The 19,047-nt window shown below is 34.1% G+C and overlaps 3 protein-coding genes across 3 annotated transcripts; 1 reads left to right on the top strand and 2 right to left on the bottom strand.

The window, feature by feature from the left end:
- Nucleotides 1–490: 490 nt before the first annotated feature.
- On the bottom strand, nucleotides 491–3,520 carry LOC114172050 (28 kDa ribonucleoprotein, chloroplastic). The gene is made up of 4 exons (XM_028056783.1): nucleotides 3,101–3,520; nucleotides 2,583–2,681; nucleotides 1,608–1,913; nucleotides 491–1,010 (listed from the first exon to the last, which is right to left on the bottom strand). Exons 1-4 carry the CDS (start codon nucleotides 3,425–3,427, stop codon nucleotides 867–869), a joined length of 876 nt encoding a protein of 291 aa, XP_027912584.1. The 5' UTR covers nucleotides 3,428–3,520; the 3' UTR covers nucleotides 491–866.
- A 2,454-nt stretch (nucleotides 3,521–5,974) lies between these two features.
- LOC114172966 (protein TORNADO 2-like) lies at nucleotides 5,975–7,296 on the top strand. Its single transcript, XM_028057136.1, has 2 exons — nucleotides 5,975–6,472; nucleotides 6,630–7,296. Exons 1-2 carry the CDS (start codon nucleotides 5,975–5,977, stop codon nucleotides 6,939–6,941), a joined length of 810 nt encoding a protein of 269 aa, XP_027912937.1. The 3' UTR covers nucleotides 6,942–7,296.
- A 9,334-nt stretch (nucleotides 7,297–16,630) lies between these two features.
- On the bottom strand, nucleotides 16,631–19,040 carry LOC114173276. Its single transcript, XM_028057559.1, has 4 exons — nucleotides 18,791–19,040; nucleotides 18,430–18,627; nucleotides 17,788–18,003; nucleotides 16,631–17,385 (listed from the first exon to the last, which is right to left on the bottom strand). The coding sequence occupies exons 1-4, from the start codon at nucleotides 18,851–18,853 to the stop codon at nucleotides 17,152–17,154; spliced, it is 711 nt and encodes a 236-aa protein (XP_027913360.1). The 5' UTR covers nucleotides 18,854–19,040; the 3' UTR covers nucleotides 16,631–17,151.
- Nucleotides 19,041–19,047: the final 7 nt, after the last annotated feature.

Genomic DNA, 19,047 nt, shown 5'->3' with positions numbered 1-19,047 from the left:
CAAAGAAGCAACTTTCCTTTTGGTTTCGCTTTTCAGGGAATAGCAGATCATAAAATTTTGTAAGGAATCTATGCACTATTTGAAGTGTGAAATTTGTGCAACTTCCACGAGTTCTACAAATATTTGTAAGAATTCATGAAACTGTTTTCACTATGTACCAAAAGTTTATTTATTTAATCTATTCACTTGGTCCTTATACTTTAGTTCCTATGCAAGAAATTTATAAGTTTTAGTCCATATGTATACATGTTTACCAAAGATTTTGCCCCATATGTCGCTAACACCAAATAATACCTTCTATTTGGTTTTATAAAAACTGCTATGGTATTGTCACTAACACCAGATAAGACCTTCTACTTAAAACTGCTATAGGAAAATATTGGAAAAGACTACTCTCCAGTTTTCTTATATAAGAACCAAAACTTACAATGGAAACAAACTACAGGAAAAATGTAAAACTCAATATTGGCACCAAATTTGAAAGGTTTATAAGAAAAAGGGTCCAAATTATGGAATCATAGAATACAAGATGCCAGGATGGAGGAGATCTACGGTTCCAATATGATGAATTGAACTTAGTCTTATGATACATTTTGCAGAGGTTTTATATGACATGATTTTGAAGTTTTATCAACCCTTAAAGTACCCTTAAAAACGGGAGTGAAAAAAATCAGAACCTAGATTTATAATCGAAGAGTTTCTTTAGTTTTCACCCAAATTTTAGAGGAATAATATAAACTCGACCTTAGTGAAAAATATTGTGGATGCAAAAATTCATCTATCATAGTTCTTTTACACATAAGGTGTAATTTCAGCTCGTAGAATCCCTTATCACGACCAAAGACCAGTAAATGAATATCTAAAATTTATGACTCTTCTGGTTGAGCATCAGAACTTTGATCTTCATCTTCACTTCCAGCATCTTTAATTTGATCTTCCTCTTTTCCACCTCCAGCTTCCTTATCCTTCTTTTCACTGAATTTTAGGCGAAGGGGTCGTCCCATTAACTCCTGCAGAAGGACAGGCAAAAAGTAAATTATTTTCCTGCAGCAGGAATCATGCGAAAATGCAGTAATTTTGCACACTTGATAAATTCAGTTGAAGTTAATGACTTTAGAAACTCGGCCATAATAGTACTATGGACATAACCTGGATGTAAGGATCCAAAGATGGAACTATGGAGAAGGCTAAATAAAGTAACAAACAAATGAGTGATCTTATATAAAAACACCCAAGGTGTTTCTATATGAGTGAGATCACCCAGATGCTCCTTCAGATTCAAGCACCTTCAAATCTATTATTTATTCTCTAGATCTTATAACAGCAGGAAAATTTTAACTATACTAGTTACTTGTCCACACATTAGTTTCGAGTCGTCTCCTTTAAGTAGTTTGTGCATTTGTATCCAAGAAACATATAGGAAAGTTTTCAAAAACTTAAACATGAAACATGCACACCTAAAATGCTATGCAACATAACTTTGATTAAAATTATTTTCTACAAACATAGATATTCAAAGGCATACATACTGTTTACAAAAGATGAACACAAATAATTGATTTCATACATTAAATAGCAGAGCAAGTAGACAGAAAGACAATAATTACCTTCCCGTCCACAGCAGAAATGGCAGCCTCTGCATCCTCCTTAGTAAGAAAAGAAACAAATCCGTACCCAGCTGATCGTTTAGCAGGGCTGTCAAAGACAACTCTGGCTGAAACTGGTGTCTTGAAATTTTCAGTGAAGACTTCCCTCAGATGGGTAGATCTTGCTTTCCATGTTAGGTTGGATACATAAAGTACATGTCGTGTCTCTCTAGGATTACGACGACCTGGAGGAGGTGGAGGAGGAGAAGGAGGAGGTTTATTCAATTGCTTTGCAAACTCTACCCTTATTATCCGTTCCGATAATTCCTGAATCACACATTTAAGTCAACAAAACTGTTACCATAATGAAGTTGAATGCAATATTCAAAGCAGTATTCTATATTCTCTTCATTTAGTTAAAATATGTCTATGTACGACCCCTAAAATTTGCCTTCTTAGGATGTTGGAAGTACTTTGCCAGAGGTAAAACACAGAATTTATTAGGAGATCCTACTATGTGTCACACTGCAAAATCCTTTTTATGTAAAGACGCCAAATTTTGTTCAATAAACTGTATGGCCATAAAAAAACATTTAATTGCATCACACTTTCGTAATGGGAGGCCGCAAGGTATGGAAAAAACATTGTAGTTCTCACACTAATCAACATTAAGATAATCTTTTGCATGTCACGTTCAGTTAGACCTCAAATAACTGAACTCACAGTCTCTTGTAATGTGAGTATCAGACCATGAAACAAAAAAAATGTGGAAAATAAGAGGTGGAGGTGGCTTAACAGGATTGAAAATAAAAGGAAGTGGGAACTGCTGGTGTAAAAATTCATTATTTGGAGTCACCATTTAAGGGGATAATTATCTTAGCAATTCACCCGAAAACAGTCAAATATTAAGACAGTGGAAGCAACTGCAACGAACACCCTAGAAAAACACTATATCAATATGTATTGTGTGAATTGAACAAAATCGCAGCAACTTACATATGTATCAAATTTATCAAGAGCAGCCTGAGCCTCTTCTCCGGAATCCATAGTAACGAAGGCATATCCCATGTGCCTCCCTTTTTTGTTCCTTATTATCTACTACAATAAAAATCCATTTCTCCAAATTACACAAAGATACATAAAAACAGGCCAACATTACTCAACTAATAGAGAATATTTCAATACTGTATCATTATGCATACAAAATAAGCTTATAATGCTACAAACATGACTGTTTGGAATGTCAGAAAAGACCCATATAAAGGATTACTGCATAGGCCAAATGAGCAATCTGCAAAAGAGTAACTTCATTCATTTACAACTACTCAACTAATCTTTGGGGTTTAGGGATATATCTAACAAGGGTTGTTTATGTCAAGGCAATTGAACGAACCCGTATCCGTACAAATAAAAAACATCCAAATTCAAAATTAAAACACCACACCCAGTTCCCATTTTCTCATTACAAAATCATAATGGAAAAGCAAGTGCAAGAGGGAGAGTTATATGACAACCTCGACGTCAGTTACGGTTCCGCATTGGGCAAAAAGGTTCTTGATATCGGCCGGCGACAGAGTCCAAGGCAAGTTAGCGACGTAAAGCTTGGTGAGGTTGTTAGTTGGTTGGGTTGGGTCAGGTGTTTTCTCTGTTGTGGGTAGCTCTTGCAGAGCAGAGCATAGGTGGAAGCAGAGTCTTGCAGATTTGAAAGAGACCTTGGAAGGGAAGAAAAGGGAAGTGGAAGCATTGAGCTTAATGGAGTGAGGTGGTTTTGCAGACGAACGATAATTATCCGAAAATCGTTGGGGTGCGAACAGGGTGAGGGCAGATTCTAAAGTAGCCATTTTCGAAGTTGGGTATAAACACAACACAACGCAGTGTGGATAAAGAGATAAAGGAGAAGCCTTTCTGATTTATTTTTTTTTTCTTTGAATTATGTTTAGGAACAAAAATATATATCTCATGTCCCAACCCAAAGAATCTCCTCATGATTCAGGTATTAGCCTTTACCTAAGATATTTCCTACCAATATAATAGTGGGCGAGTAATTTCTTTTTAAAATGTAGAAAATTATCCATGAGTTTTATATTTTTAATAAAATTTTCTCTCTTTGTGTATCTGACATATTTAGAACAACTAATTATTTATTATGTGCCTGTTTGATATATGATTTAATTTACTATTTTTAATTTAGTCAGTGAAAATACATGCAGATACTATGTGTTTTTCTTTTATTGAAAAATAAATAATGATTTACGAGAAAAATGATAAAATAATTATTTTATTATAAAAGAAGTACATTTAAATTAATAGTTATTTTAAAAAAATTAATTATTTTAATTTAAAATAATAGCTAGTTTAAAGATAAATTAAAAAAAAATGAATGCCAATAAAAATATATATTGGTTAATATCAAATGTTAAATCCAAATTAAATTTAATTTGAATTCTATATAAGATTTTATTTTTCTTTAATGATTTTATTTATTTAAATATTATAGAATATTATAATGAATATTCTATTTTATTAGTTTTAAGTTATTATAATAAAATAATTTAATATTAATTTAAAAATATATAAATTGAAATTTTATTCTAATATTAATAAAACTATAATATTTTATAGTTATAATAAAATTCTTATCCAAATATAATACAATATATATATACAACCTTATTTTAGAGTGAAAAAAATCAAGAACCCAACAAACCCCGGTATACGCTACACTGATAAGTAAATATGTCAATAATAAATTAATGTATAAAAACATATCATTCCTTGTCTTATGAGATCTATATAATTTTGGTTCAATCATTAATTCTGTCTAAATTTACTTATTTATTTGATTTCTTATATTTTAACTAATTAAATTATGCTTTCATAATATCTTAAATGAACTTTAGGTTTAAGGTTCACTTAACTAGAAATAAAATAAATAAAACATGCAAATTTGAGATACTGTAGCTGCTCTCAAGTATCAAGGAGATGAATAAACAAATACTCCGTCAGTCTATGTATCCAAAATTCACACCTTTTTATGGATTCTCTCCGTCGCTCCATTTCATCTTTCATCAACTGGTTTTCTAGATGACAACCAAAACCTATAAACAATTCTCCTAACCAAGATGCCAAATTAGCCATAATTGTCAAGAGAAAGGCATTTTCTTCATCTAATGATGTATGGTGAGGTTTTTCATGAAAAATTTGTGAACAACTATATGAACCAATATAAGATATCATGAGGTGAATTTCAACCAAAAAACTTAAAAGTAGATAGTTTATTGGTCATTCTACTTATATTAATTATTTTTCTTATTTTTATTCACTGTGGAACTTTCAAATTATCTTATTTTTAACATTCTTTTTCTGAAGTGTGAGTTTTTACATGTTTGTACACCTACCTCTTAAGAGTACATAATGGTGACCATTATTTTGAAAAGATAATGATACTTTAATTCATTTTTTTTAATTCACTTTTAATCTATCATTTCAATAATCATTTGATCATCATATTACATTACTAAAAAAATCAAAATAGATGATATAATAATAATCGAAATACCGAGTTAAAAATAAATAAAAAAAAAGTAAGTTAAAATATCATTTTCTTATTTTATAACATGGTCAAGACATATTTTCTTGAAACGAATGACTTTAGATACAAGAAGATACTACTGTGAGATTTTTCATCCCAACTATTATCATGATAATCATCGTTTTCATGGAAGAAGATGTCAAAAGATTCAATACCAATAAATTTGAACAAACTTGAATAAGAACATGACATCCCTTCCAACATAAAAACTTTAATAAAGAGAATTTATTGATCTTTCTACTTATATATTAATTATCTTTGTCATTTTTATTCCCGTAAAACTTCCTACTCACCTTAAACTCTTAATCTGTATCATATCTTTTAAAATACAAACACAAAGCAGAACTGATTCGAAAGAGGAAGAGGAAGAATGTGAACATGTAAGTGAAAGTCTTTATGATATGTGAGAAAAGTCAACATGTATGCAGAGAAAAGCCCGAGTAGTGATGATAAACAGATTCTTTTGTTGATGCTGTCTATGACCTACACTCTACCATACATTGCACATTACTGGCACCCACTTTCATCTTTCCCTCTATTTTTATTTTTTTTTACCTATTTTTGTCTCAATCTGTACTGTTTACAAGGCATCACTTTTCAAAAAGTTTTGCTCCCAGTCTCAAGGATTCCCCACACCTCTAAAACATCTAATCTCACCATTAAGTAATTTTAGTTTATGTTCTCATAATGTATCCAACCTTTCTCCAACCCTCCTTCACTCACTCCAGTTCGTTTTCTACCATCTTCTAGTTTTCCTAAGAAACAAACAAAACCCAGAAACATTTCTCCTACAAAGATGGCAGCGAGCAACAATGTGATTGTATGCATAAACCTCGTGGCCGTGATCCTCTCAATCCCGATCATCGGCGCCGGAATCTGGCTAGCAAACGGCCAGGCAGACACCTGCGTCCAGTTTCTGCAGTGGCCCGTCATCATCCTCGGAGTTCTCATCTTGGTGGTGGCTCTCGCAGGTTGCATTGGAGCCTTTTTCAGAATCACCTGGCTCCTCGTAGTGTACCTCGTTGTCATGCTCGTGCTGGTGATACTTTTAGTCTGTCTGGTGGGCTTTGTTTACATGGTCACGCTTCGAGGTCATGGCAACATTGAAGCTGACAGAGCTTACTTGCAATATCATATGAACGACTTTTCTGGGTTCCTTCGTCGAAGGGTTAGAAGCTCCTTCAAGTGGGATCGCATCAGAAGCTGCATTAGCCAAACCAACGTGTGTGCTGAACTCAGCCAGAGTTACAGAATGGCCGAGGACTTTTTCAACGCACATCTAACGCCCATGCAGGTTAAAGTTCAATGCTTTTGTTTTGTCTCAACCAAAGTAACCATATAACTTTATCAAGTTTCTTCTAAACATGGCTTTGGTTTGAACCATTTGTTCTTGAACTTTTTAAAAAAAGCTACCTTTATTTTACATTTTTTGTTGCTTGGATCTTCTGCAGTCAGGGTGTTGCAGGCCACCAACGCAATGTGGGTATACGTTTGTGAACCCAACCTATTGGATTAGAGCGTTCAACCTAGGAGCAGATATGGATTGTCTGCAATGGAGCAACGATCAAACACAACTTTGCTACAACTGTGACTCGTGCAAGGGTGGTTTATTGGCTAATCTTAGGAAGGAGTGGAAAAGGGCCAATGTGATATTAATCATCACAGTCATTGTTCTAATTGTGGTGTATTTGGTAGGGTGCTGTGCCTTTAGGAATGCCAAAACTGAGGACCTCTTCCGCAAGTACAAACAGGGGTATACTTGAGAAGGTTCTGTGTGTTTTTGTTCAAGTTGATTAGTGGTAAAGTTTCTTACTGAACAGTTTGTGGTGATGAAATTGGGTGACTTAGTTTAAAACAATTATTTGAGGCTATGTTTAGAAAAACATAATGCATGTATGAATTTGTCTCTTACTTATTTTAGCAGAAAAAAGATGGTTGGTTTTTTGTGGGGTGTGTTGATTAAGGTTGAAAGTTGATAATGTAAGGGTGTTAAGAGGTGAGCGTGATTTGTGGAGGAGAGCACCGAAAGCTGAATACTCGACTACCGAGGCAGCAGTTACATTGGCCTTGAATCATTTAAAATGTATACTACTTCGAGGGATTTTGGCGCTCCAAAAATGTACCTTTTCAAATTCAAACTAACTTGCTTTAATTAATTTAACTTTCTCAATCATTTTGAAAAAAGGAATTATATTTTAGCCGAATTTGTATTTTAAGATGAAACATTGGATATCAGTATGTATTTTTAGATAAACATTGGACATTTGCATTTCACAATTGAAAGTCACGATTTTTAACCTTTTTATCAAACACATTGTTAATTGTTTCAGGTCCCATGCTGATTAGAGATAAGACAAAATTATCTACATAATTTGGTGTAAATATTACCTTTTAAGTTGATTTTGTGAGATTGAGTTAGGCTTAAAATTTTCTTCTGAGCATGATATCAAATTCATAAATTAGAGTCTGTCCTAACATGATTTTTAGTTTGTTAGGCTTATTGTGTTGCTTGTTATCGAGAGATCTGTTGTTTATTCGGTCAATTGTTTTATCTACTATCGGATCACTATCGAACCATCTATTAATGATTAATCTCACCTTGGAGAGCTAATTTTATTCTATTGAGTTAAACTTAAAATACATAAAACTTAAAATTAAATATAATAAAGAATAAGAAACATATTTTTTCTCTATCTTTATCTCTTGCTTTACTTATGATTTCTATATGTTTATCTTTTACCCTTTCACATGTTCTTTTTTATTTCTAAATAAAAAAGCAAGTTAATTAAATATTTATTGTTCATGATTTTATTTCTTATATATTTTGCTTTATGAAGACAAAAAGGTAAATTATCTCTTGTCCCACTTGATACTAAAGTATTCATATTAAATATGGATAATATCGGATTAAGCAAGTTGGACTGAAACCCAATCCAACTTAACTGACGCTCAACCTTAAAACTAACACACGGCTTCATTGTTTTAAAATTTTAATGAGTTTGTTGTGTTGCTGCGTGCCTTATTCACATTTCAATTAGGATTTTTTTTCTCTTTTTGCATAGAATGATTATTGCATGCATTATACCTTTAGTTTGATTTTGTATTAGAGCCGTTCAAACAAGCCATCCAATCTAACTCGGTCCATTACGGGTTGGCCATTTAATGAGTCAACCCAACCTGACTCATTTATTAGTAAGTCCAGGATCCATTACGGGTCGGTGGGTTTTACTTAAAAAAAATCCAATTTTTTTTCAATCATAAATAAAAATTATAATTCTAATTAAAATGTGTATAAAGTGAAAGCATTAAGTTGTGAAATTACAAAACTAAAAAATCTAAAACACAACCAATGTTACAAAATTAAAAGAGAAATGTCAACAAACTTCAAATCCAGAATTGCTTAAATCATTATTCCAATAATAAGCTTTCGTCACTACAACTAAGTGGATTCAATTCAATCCGATGCACCTACAATATTCACCATTAATAATAGGTAGTTAAAATAGGAAATTAAACTTAAAATGATAATGATAATTCAACCAAAATATCCGGTAAGAGCGGCCCAAAACCAAGACGAAATGTAATCATCTACAAAGCATAATTTCCATATTAGACATGTTATTCCACCCCAAGTGTTGATGCACATCAAAAAGCATACATAAAACACACAAGTCACATCCAAATACAATCCCAAATGATGTTAAAGCAATACAAATCATACAAGCATATACACAAAGCAAGAAAAAAAGGAGTAACAAATGGAGACAACAACTCGTTTAAAATTTGGAAACAAACTTGATTGTGAAGAAACTCGTTCGGATGAACAATGTTGTCGTTTGAAAGCCTATGTAGGAGCACGGTCATCAGTCTGAGACTCGGAACAAAAGCTATCAAGAAAAGGAGAAGAGCCTACAAAGGAGAGGAGATGAGCTTTCATTCGAATCGCTGAGAATAAGTAGAGAGAGAAAACATTTAGGTTTTGGAGTCTGTGTCTTTTAAATATTAAATTTAAATATTTAATATTTAATATTTATAATTGGGTGGATTGGTGACTCAATCCATCTCATCCACAACATAGATAAATTAGATTCTTAATAAATTGAATTTATTTTCTATCCATATCAAAATTTACAATTTCTTTTAATCCGACCTTACTCAAATTCATGGGTTAGATTGGATTGGGTCGGGTTATATTCTATTTTAGTTGCTCTATCTTGTATAGCATGGCAATCTCTTTGTAATAAATAGTTTTGTTGTGTAAAAAATGAATTCATTGATATTATTAATTGCATCAACTCACTTTAGTATAAAAAACCCCCTTTAGATGTTTCTTTGCTTCTATACAAAAGAAATTCTCTCATCTTTAGTCAACAAGGTCAGTTATCAGGCACATCCAGTCAGAAATTGTCACTTCATTAAAATGTTATAAAATGATATTAAATCATCACTATGCCAAGAAACTATGAAAAGCCCTGATTTTTTTTTTTCAGTTAAATACTAAACTCCAGGTTCGTCTTAAGTGCTCTTCAGAAAAAAAAAAAAAATTTGCTGCTCTGTAAAAGATCTAAGATGTAGCGGTGCATTAGATCAGATAATTTACAGAATCGCAGAAAAAAAATCGGAATAAAAATAGTTTATAGAACATAAAACAGGTCCAAATTTGTATGTCAATACATCTAACACATCATCTTAGCCTGGGCAATTTTGATATATACCTGCAATAAAAAAGTAGAAAACAACAATGAACCAAGATCTCCCTCAATTACATATATCATCAAATTATAATATGTACATAAGGTGTTGATTTTTGTAAAGTTAAATTAAATCTAAAGTATTTTTTAATATGAAAAAATTTCTTAATAAAGCGTAGTGTCATGATTCGGCACGTTTTTTTATTTCGGACTTGTTCGTCAGATCTAACCTATTTTGTCACCGTTACTTATGTGGCCAACTACCAATATTTGGTCATTTGTGTGGCTAGCAGTTATCCATTTAGTTCAGTTAACAATTTTGAACAGTTATCCATTTAGTTCAGTTAAATTGGGCCACTTAATTTATTTTAGCACTTCCCATATCATGGGCTGGATTACACTTGGGCTTGGAAGTGTTTGAGATGTGGGTTAAAACCCAATGTGTGCACTTGTCTAGAAATAGGAAGAACTAAAAACAGTTTAAATTAAGACAATGAATTAATAAAATATGATAATTTTGCTTCACTTTAATTTTAATTGAATTAAATATATGTTTATTATTTTTTAAACAAAATGATTTTGTCATTTAATTTTTGATTCCTAAAAGCTAAGGTTTACTTTAAGAAAATCATCGAAGGTTATAGCATATTCAACCTAGTTAAATAACCTTATTTTACTCTATCTTATCCTTGAAAATAATTTTGTACAAATACATACGCATACTATCAAAGTTCTCAACAATAATGATAATAACAATCACAACAACAACAATTTATAACATAAAAAGAAAATTATTGAATTGATAAAAATAATGTCTTGAAAAGTTCCTTCTCATCTTGGATAAGCTAAAATGTGAGTGTTGGTGACTATATAATGGACTCTAGGTTTATAGTATTTCTTATTCTATCAAAGACATCTTAAGTTTGTATTTAACTTTTTTTTTCTTATATTTTTATAATAGAGTGTTGTGAGGTTTGAATTAAATTAAATTTTTACTTTGAAGATTGTGAGTGTATTTGAGATCAAAGGACATGTTATTCTTTGGTTGTTTTTAGACAATTTTTTTTTGATTTTGGAGTTTCTAAATTATATTTATGTGTGTCTTTGTATTTATCTATTTCTTTATTAATAGGGTGATTCTCGGGACAAAGACAATTTATTTTTTCCAACATAAATGTCTTTGTTATACACCATTTCTATGATTAAAAAACTTTTTCACTTAATTTGAAGTATCATTCTTCACTAGAATTATGATAGGATGTTTGGTAGAGCAAACGCAAGAAATGGGCAAAAGGAGAGTAAAAGGAAGGAAGCGAGTATTTGAGATTTGTGACATATAAGAATGAGAATTTCAGAAATTTCCACCCATTCTGCGCGTGTCAGACAAAGTCACCATTTGCCCATTCATCCCATACACTCAAGATAGATACGTCGATCCCTTTACATCACAACTCTGTCCCACCAACACAAACTTCAAATTCTAAGGATTCTATCACTTCAAATTCAATTCTTTAACAATTCTTAAACTATTTATTTTCAACCCATTAGATTATAAACTGAGTCTATGTTAATGAGATGAAGTATTTGTTAGAGTATGGGGATGGTTGAAAATTGGAAGGAGAGTTCCATGAAGTGGCCCTTTCAGAATTGAAGCGTGTGTTTTTGAGTGGTTGGGTGTTAGTGCCCAAACAAAAAGCCTACTCTAGGTGGTCCTATATAAGCATTTATGGTTTCTGTCTGCCTTGCACGCTTGCTACACCAACACATTCATACCTTCATACTATTCATTTCCTTAAGTTAATCTATTTTCCACCAATGCTATAACAACCCATCTCTTCTTAATTGGGAGAGATTAGTCTAATCAGTTTTTTAGAATCTCAACAAATTAATAAAATGATGAATGAAAGAAAATTGCAGTGAACATGATGAAGGGGTGTGTTCGATCCAGGAGAAATTTTGTTGCAAATAAGATATTTTCCACTGTGGTAACTAAAATTAACTACAGCGGGAGTGAAATGAAATGGTGCTTGAATTATTTTTCTGAAACCTAGAAATGTGTGTGTGACCGAGTGGGTTGGCATCATTGCTTTTAGAATTTGTTTTTTCTTCGTCACTAACCCAACAACTACCTTGAATTTTACGCCCCAATTAATATTGTTCTGAAACCATTTGAAAGAACAGAGATGAAGGTGGAGAATTTTTTTAACCCTCTCATGAAAAAAACTCGAAAGCAAGCCTATGATTACTAGTTTTCCACCTAAAAGCATGTGATCTACAAGTCCAGTTTGGCCAACTGTTGTGTACTAGTAAATCCTAAGCCCTGACTTCATTAACTCCATTTTGAAGTCTGATTCAGTAACTGAACCCCAAAATGCCATAATTGGAATCTGAGCACCATAGGAACAAGTAAAATATCAATGCTGCATGTCAATAAAAAAACCATTCAATGAATGAGTTGACTTTAAGACATGACCTAACTCCCTTCGACTTCAAAAGGAATAAATGGACATGACTTTGTGCCAATTTTTAATTCATTATACCACAAAGAAGTGACTCTATCACAGCCCCAGAAGACAATATATATATCCAGCTGCAACAGAGAGATGATTCCACGTATACTGCACAAGATTTAATTTTAGCAACAAACATTTTCTTTAGAAAGAAATCATGATAGATATGCAAATGCATCATACTGAAGGAGTGTCTGTAGACACTTGTTTGCATGAGTAATTGAAACATGTTCAAAGGCTTAACGTGCCAAGGATATATTTCTTTTCTCAGTTGATGTGTGTGCTTCAGATAGCACCAAAGTATGGGACATTATTTCTGTGTGTTACGTTTTATTCGTACAGATGGAGAAAATTTAGAAAGAAATTGAATAGTTCCAATAGTAGAAAATAACGTGGTTACTATCACTTGTCTAATAGCAAATAATGGTGTGAGGCAAGGTCATCATCTGTCTCTCCTCTTTCCCTTTAAACCCTTTCAATCAAACGCAAATTAAGAAGCCGTGGCACTCAAAGGTAACCATAGTTCAACCCATGGTTCCGTCTTTTCTTATTATCTTAAATAAAAATATAGATTCTGATGGATCAGATCATTGTGTCACTGCCAAGTTTTGAATCACTCAACATTTAATTAATTGCTATAGTAAACAGCCACGTGCACGATGCATGCATCCCCTCGAGTATAACGATATCATTTTTCAGAATATATATATAAATATATGTATATGTGTATGTATGTATGAATAGGGAATAAAAGATGGATAATTTGTATGATGTGGATGGGGGAGGCCATGAAAGAGGCCATCTTTTGCTTTAGCTATAAATCATGATCCTATTCTAAGGGCAAGTAGATAAGTGACATCATGGGTTAAAAAATTTCATTAAGTGGGACCACAATCACCTGAAGCTACGGAAAAACAAGGTTTTATGACTCTCTTTCAGCAAAAGGTGTACATTTGATGAGAATTCAATGATGTAGAAAATTAGAGTTCCTATTCCCGAATTATAAATATAAAGTCTTTTTCAGTTAAAGAAGGAGAAAAGAAAACGGAGTTTAAAGTTCAGAGAGAGTTGTGAAAAAGTTACGTAAAGTTGGGGAACATTTTGGGAGAAAAAATCGGGTTATGAGCGAGTCATGAAAAGAAAGAAGCTAATCTACACTAGGAAAAGTAGAAGGAGGTGAGTTAGATGCACATATATTACCACCACTTTCACACTCTAATAATGTGCTCTTACATGGCAGCCACCACCATGCATCCCGCAGAAAATACTTAAACAACTTGCATCATAAACCACTTGCATCACACTATTGCCTCTATAAACCACTTTAGATGCCCCAATAAAGTGAAATAAATAATTTAAATGCTTTTTTGCTTAGGGTTTGTGGCGCATTATGAATGAATATATTTCTGTCACTAAGTACCCTTTTCCTGTCATAATATATATACTAAGAATAATTAAAGAGTATTTTTAATCAGTTAATAACTCTCTCAAGAATTGGTCTCAAGTCTGCCATCATAAATCGTAACCATATTAAGCTACACTGCAACTTGGTTATTTGTCCCAAAGAGGTATGATGGCACATACGTTTACTTAATTAGGGTGACTGCATCTTGATGAATAGAAAAAACTGAAGCTTGTTGAATTGCCGGTGCATTAGCCACTTTCCATTTACAGGCCATTTAATTTATAAGAGTAAAGCGGTTAACATCAGTGACGAGAGTTGAAATGAAATAAGGATATGAAGGCTTAAATCACACGGAAGAAACTTTAGCAAAGACTAAAGAGGCTCACCTAATTCAAGATAATACCTTTTTCTATTATTGATGTGGGGAATCCTCTGTGTAAGCTTTGTCTCGTATTAACTTAATTAGTGGGAAGAAAAATTGAACTGACATATGATGTAACCCTACTCCGGGGACGTTTTTAGTTAGGATTCGCCTCTGTAACATGGTTTTGTTGCCTCCCCTCTTACCTAATCCTGTTTCATTTTTGACATTCGCATTCACCGAATCACTTCACGAGTTAACCGGTACAAACAAACAACGGCGTTCGTTAGGGTTAATAATGTTCCTTTACCCCCCTAGTCAAATCAAACCCACCTGTTGAAATGAAAACCCCATGCTGATTAGAAACAAACCTTTTTAGCCTTTTTCTTGTACTAAAAAAAATGTTGGATTAATTAATTCTACATTTCATAGTAAAATGTAATTTAGTTTTAAAAAGTGGGAGAATGTTCTAGCGTAGAGTAGTACGTAGGTAGCGATGCGTTGGATGGTTGTGGGTTGATTACCTGGAAGATTCTTTGCCGCGTGTCACACTCTTTCACCCATAACCACAACTTCATCATCAAACTTTTGCCCCGTACACGTCAAGCCACGGGTCATGCACCACCACCCTTCTCAAACTTCTAAATCCATCATCTTCAACCCCCATGAAAAATTTCTGTAATTAAAGAAATGCAAGCACCACCCACGTGTCACAATTGGACCATCAAAGAATCTACACATGTATCACCTCCTCGGCTATGCCGGATTACCTAAAACAAAAGTTACTTTCTTCTTTTCAACTCCTTGTTATCCCTTCGATCATCATTTTCTGTGAATCAAACATTTTCCTTCCTTTAATAATCCCAATCTTTTAGTCAAGCATGCACTTTCCCGCATTATGAGCCGTAATTAAATAGTTTTTGTTAATCTCAAATATTTTAAGAACCCCGTTGCTTTTACAAACACCGGGTTGATTTTTTTTTTTTTATCAAAAACCTATTTGAATAGAAAATAAAAATTGAAAAATAAGATATGTAATGTCGACATAGGACGAGGTGTGGTAGGGTATAGCATAATACGTGGAGGAATAATTTCCGTGTAGACGGTAGTAATTAGAAAAGAAGATAAGAAAAAGCGAGACACGGAAGTAGTAAAAAGTAACGTGTTGAACAGGCATTTCTCCACGTTAAACGTGTGACGGTAGCGCGCACGTGAGACTAAAAGCATGCCAAAGTCGGTCTAAAGCAATAAAGTTAATAACCCGCTAATAAATTTTAATTAATGACACATTAGACGGTAAAACATGTACAAGGAAATCGGAAGAAAAAAACGAACGCATGACAAGACACTTAACGGCCTTCACCTGTTGGGGATAGAGATTGGGAAATCTCTTATTTCTCAAATTTTCGAAATAAAAATAGTTTCATATATTATTTTACCTTTTAAAAATAAATATTTTTAATTATTTATTGACTTAAATGACCTGGTAATAAAACTGCTTATCATCACATTTTGCATTTCTTTTTTAAACATGGGAACAACATGAAGTTAAAAAGTTGATCTGAGAGAATGGAGAAACACAACAGTCCATTTTAACTAATTGAAGCTATCATTTATTACTTTAACTTTTTGTAAAACGGACTTGGTGAGAATCTAAAATCTTACACTCTAAGAAACATTAGCTGAACAATGAAAAGTCAAAACAGTTTCCTTAAAATCTTAGGCATTCTCCATCAGGAAACATTTCACGTTAGAACAATTAAAACCGCGATTAGTTTGTTTCTCTTTGCAGGGGATAACACATATCTTTTCCAAATTCAGGAAGTTTAACATAAATGTTTTAGTTCAGTGGGAGTAGAATCGAAGTCCTTGAGGTAAAAAAACACGTTTAGAATGACTCCACTAATAGCTGTAACTTTATCATCTCATGATTAGACCCATCAACAAATTGCCGAGCTAAGAAAGTCCCCAATAAGTCTCACTAATCTCTTCTGTTTACGACAAACCCCATCTATGCTTTAGCTGATAATAATAATGCGTTCATTTTACACGCCCACTAAACAAAAGTTGGATCAAACACTCCAAGCCCTACGATTTCAGCGTGGGGGAATCTACCCCATGATTGAGAGAAGATCAAGAGATCGCAGCCGTCAATGGTGCTCAATGTCATCCGTCAGATCCAAGACTAGGGAACCGCCCATAGAATAATCGTTTTTCTTTTTAATAGAGGCGGCTGACCAATTCTCCGTTTTCGAGAACCAATACAACTTGGCTTTCAGAAATCCCAATGAACGTTTGACACGTGTAAACGCTGACGAACCCGCCCCATTTAAGCCGGCTGCAGTGGACCCACCTCCTTGGAAGCTTGTATTACCTTCGCCACTACCACCATTCACCGCCACTAGCCAAAGGTTACATTATAACACTGGGAAATTATAATTTTCTTTTTCAAAATAAACGAAATGAAAAAAAAAAGAGAAGAGTATTTCATTTGCAATAATATATATCTTTATTGTGATATTCTCATATAATTTAGACATACCACCTATTTTCCAAGAAGTACATTGTCATCATCATTTCATTTGTCCTCATGCCCAACTCACTTAGCCACTATGTACATCCTCTACCCCAAAACTTAGGTATAATTACCTTAGAAACCAAACCTATAAGTCCTTATCATCATCTTAGCTAGGTCGAAAAGAGCCTTGCCTATTATTTTGCTACACGCCATTGTTTTGATCACTGCACCATCAACTATTTCACAGGTGTCTTATTTTCACTACTTCTTCTTCAGCCTTTTCCAGTTCTATTGGACTTTATATATATAAATATATACAAGACGCTAGAAACTGCTACAGGAAACATTAAAGAACAGAAGGTGACAGTTCCGATACTGGCCTAGAAAAGCTCGAGTATTGGAACGGTGAAACCTCGTCGAAACACTTGCATTAGCATTATACTTATATCCAAGGGCATTATAGCAAATAACCTCAAAATACCCACTATCTAGTACTCTATGATTAGTCCCCCCATTGGGGCTCGGTGCGGTATTCCCTTTCTTCTCTTGGCAGTTCTGTAATTAACCGAAGTTGGAGGTGGTGTGGAGGGTGTGAAGCTCTGAACTTTGCAGTTTTTCTGCAGGCCATGGACGCTGTTGCTGCTGTATGAATCCTCAGAATCTGATGACATTGCCGTTGACTGCTTCTTCTTCTTCTGTTGGTTCTTAGATGTTCCAACAATCTGCAATCCATATTCACATTGATTAATGAAAAAAATTTAATACAGACCATGAAAATTAAGGTTGTTGAGGACATTAGAGTTATAGACTAATTAAAGGTTAAAAGTCAACATTCAAATCCCAAGATTTCAAACGCGGGTGGTTGATTAATGCTCTGAGAAAATTAAGGCAAAAGTATAAATTGAAGGATCCAAGAGTCCCGTGAACCAAAGGGTACCCATTTTCATGGCTGTGATAAAAAGTCAACTCGTTTCAACTAAAAAGTGTTCTATGCTCCCTTTGAAAAGAAAGCAAAGCAAAGTCCAAATTTTCCCAGTTTGCCTTTTTTTTTCTTTTTTGCAAAATTCCTTAGTCAGAAGCTTAAACAAGGAATGAAAGACATTGGTGGTAGGTAATATGAATACCTTGCAACCAAGAGAACAGAAGCGGTAAGAATCAAGAAGGCTTCGCTCGCAGACTTCACATGTGTTTGTGACCCCTTTTCCTGGCCTTGGCTGAGGCCTCTCGTTCAAAAACACCACCCTTGCGCTGTTGATAATGTAGGTTTGGACACCAGTGATGTCCAACACCTTCTGAATCTCAGAAACCCTGATCACATCATGGTAGGAGGACCTCCTAATCTGTCAACAGTTAACAGGAAAAAAGAAAAAACATCAGAAGACAATGGTTAAACGTGAGACACACCACACGCGTTGAGAATAACTCAAAATCACCAAAAGCTGACATTCTTTCTTCCATCGTGTGGTTACTTTCACACCATTCTAGGAGTTGGTAAATGCAGGAAACGGTTGGACGAGGGACAATTGGGAACAGAAATTGAAAATAGAAACCAATTAATGATAGTTCGAAATGTTTGCAAGGAAGGAAAGGTGGGACTTTTAGCCAAAAATCTAGAAAAAATTGGAAAAGTATCTAAGTATCCCCATAAAAGGAAAAGGGGTGATTTTGATAAACAATGACTGTGTGAGACCTGAACAAAAATGTGTCAGATACAAACTTTTTGTGCAAAACTTGAAGAAAAAAAAATGATGAATGGTGTGACAAACCTGGATTGCACGGTGATCCTTGTGGTGGGCGAGGCAGAGAGAGCAGAGTGGGCCGTTCATACAGTCCAAGCAATACATGTTGCATTCACTCTTGTGAGAATCAGCATGTAACTTGCATTGAACAAAGAAGCTCTCTTTGAGCAGTGGCTTCAACCACGGTGGCCACCTATTGTCCTCATCATCAGGGCCTCCAGCACCCTGTTCAAAATAATCAAAACCAAAAACTTTACTTTAATCACCCCCGAATAAGAACAAAACAAAACACAGAATCCCAATGCATCTACCCCAAAAACCCAGAAAACAAGATTAGCTAGACCCGTGAAGAGGAAGTGGATTGAAAGAATCTAGTATGGTCGTTTACCATGATTCTCCTGTTCTTGGGCTTGATTTCTCTGACAGCGGTGTCGTGGTTTTCAATTGCCATGGTGGTCGGAGGGAGAGGTTGTTTGGAGTGAATGTGATTTGTGTTTTTGAGGGAAGAGTGGAGAGAAAGAGTGATGAAGTTTGAAGTTTGAGAAGTGGAGAAGAGTGGGGGCTATGAGGGAGGGAATGGGTTCTTGTAGGACTTGGAAGCGGTAGATGATGGCGTTTTAGAGAGAGAGAGAAAACGAGTGAGGG

The sequence above is a fragment of the Vigna unguiculata genome, chromosome 2 (assembly GCF_004118075.2).
Source record: "Vigna unguiculata cultivar IT97K-499-35 chromosome 2, ASM411807v1, whole genome shotgun sequence".
Lineage (NCBI taxonomy): Eukaryota > Viridiplantae > Streptophyta > Magnoliopsida > Fabales > Fabaceae > Vigna > Vigna unguiculata.
This window is presented reverse-complemented; position numbering and strand designations above follow the sequence as displayed.

Excerpts from the sequence above, each read along its gene's own strand:
- LOC114173276 (XM_028057559.1), bottom strand. The coding sequence starts at position 18,853 with ATGGCAATTGAAAACCACGACACCGCTGTCAGAGAAATCAAGCCCAAG. Across the intron at positions 18,004-18,429 it reads AGGATCACCGTGCAATCCAG|ATTAGGAGGTCCTCCTACCA; the intron begins GTTTGTCACACC and ends AACTGTTGACAG. Across the intron at positions 17,386-17,787 it reads TCTGTTCTCTTGGTTGCAAG|ATTGTTGGAACATCTAAGAA; the intron begins GTATTCATATTA and ends TATGGATTGCAG.
- LOC114172050 (XM_028056783.1), bottom strand. The coding sequence starts at position 3,427 with ATGGCTACTTTAGAATCTGCCCTCACCCTGTTCGCACCCCAACGATTT. Across the intron at positions 1,914-2,582 it reads TTGATAAATTTGATACATAT|GAATTATCGGAACGGATAAT; the intron begins GTAAGTTGCTGC and ends TGTGTGATTCAG. Across the intron at positions 1,011-1,607 it reads TTTCTGCTGTGGACGGGAAG|GAGTTAATGGGACGACCCCT; the intron begins GTAATTATTGTC and ends GTCCTTCTGCAG.
- LOC114172966 (XM_028057136.1), top strand. The coding sequence starts at position 5,975 with ATGGCAGCGAGCAACAATGTGATTGTATGCATAAACCTCGTGGCCGTG. Across the intron at positions 6,473-6,629 it reads CACATCTAACGCCCATGCAG|TCAGGGTGTTGCAGGCCACC; the intron begins GTTAAAGTTCAA and ends GATCTTCTGCAG.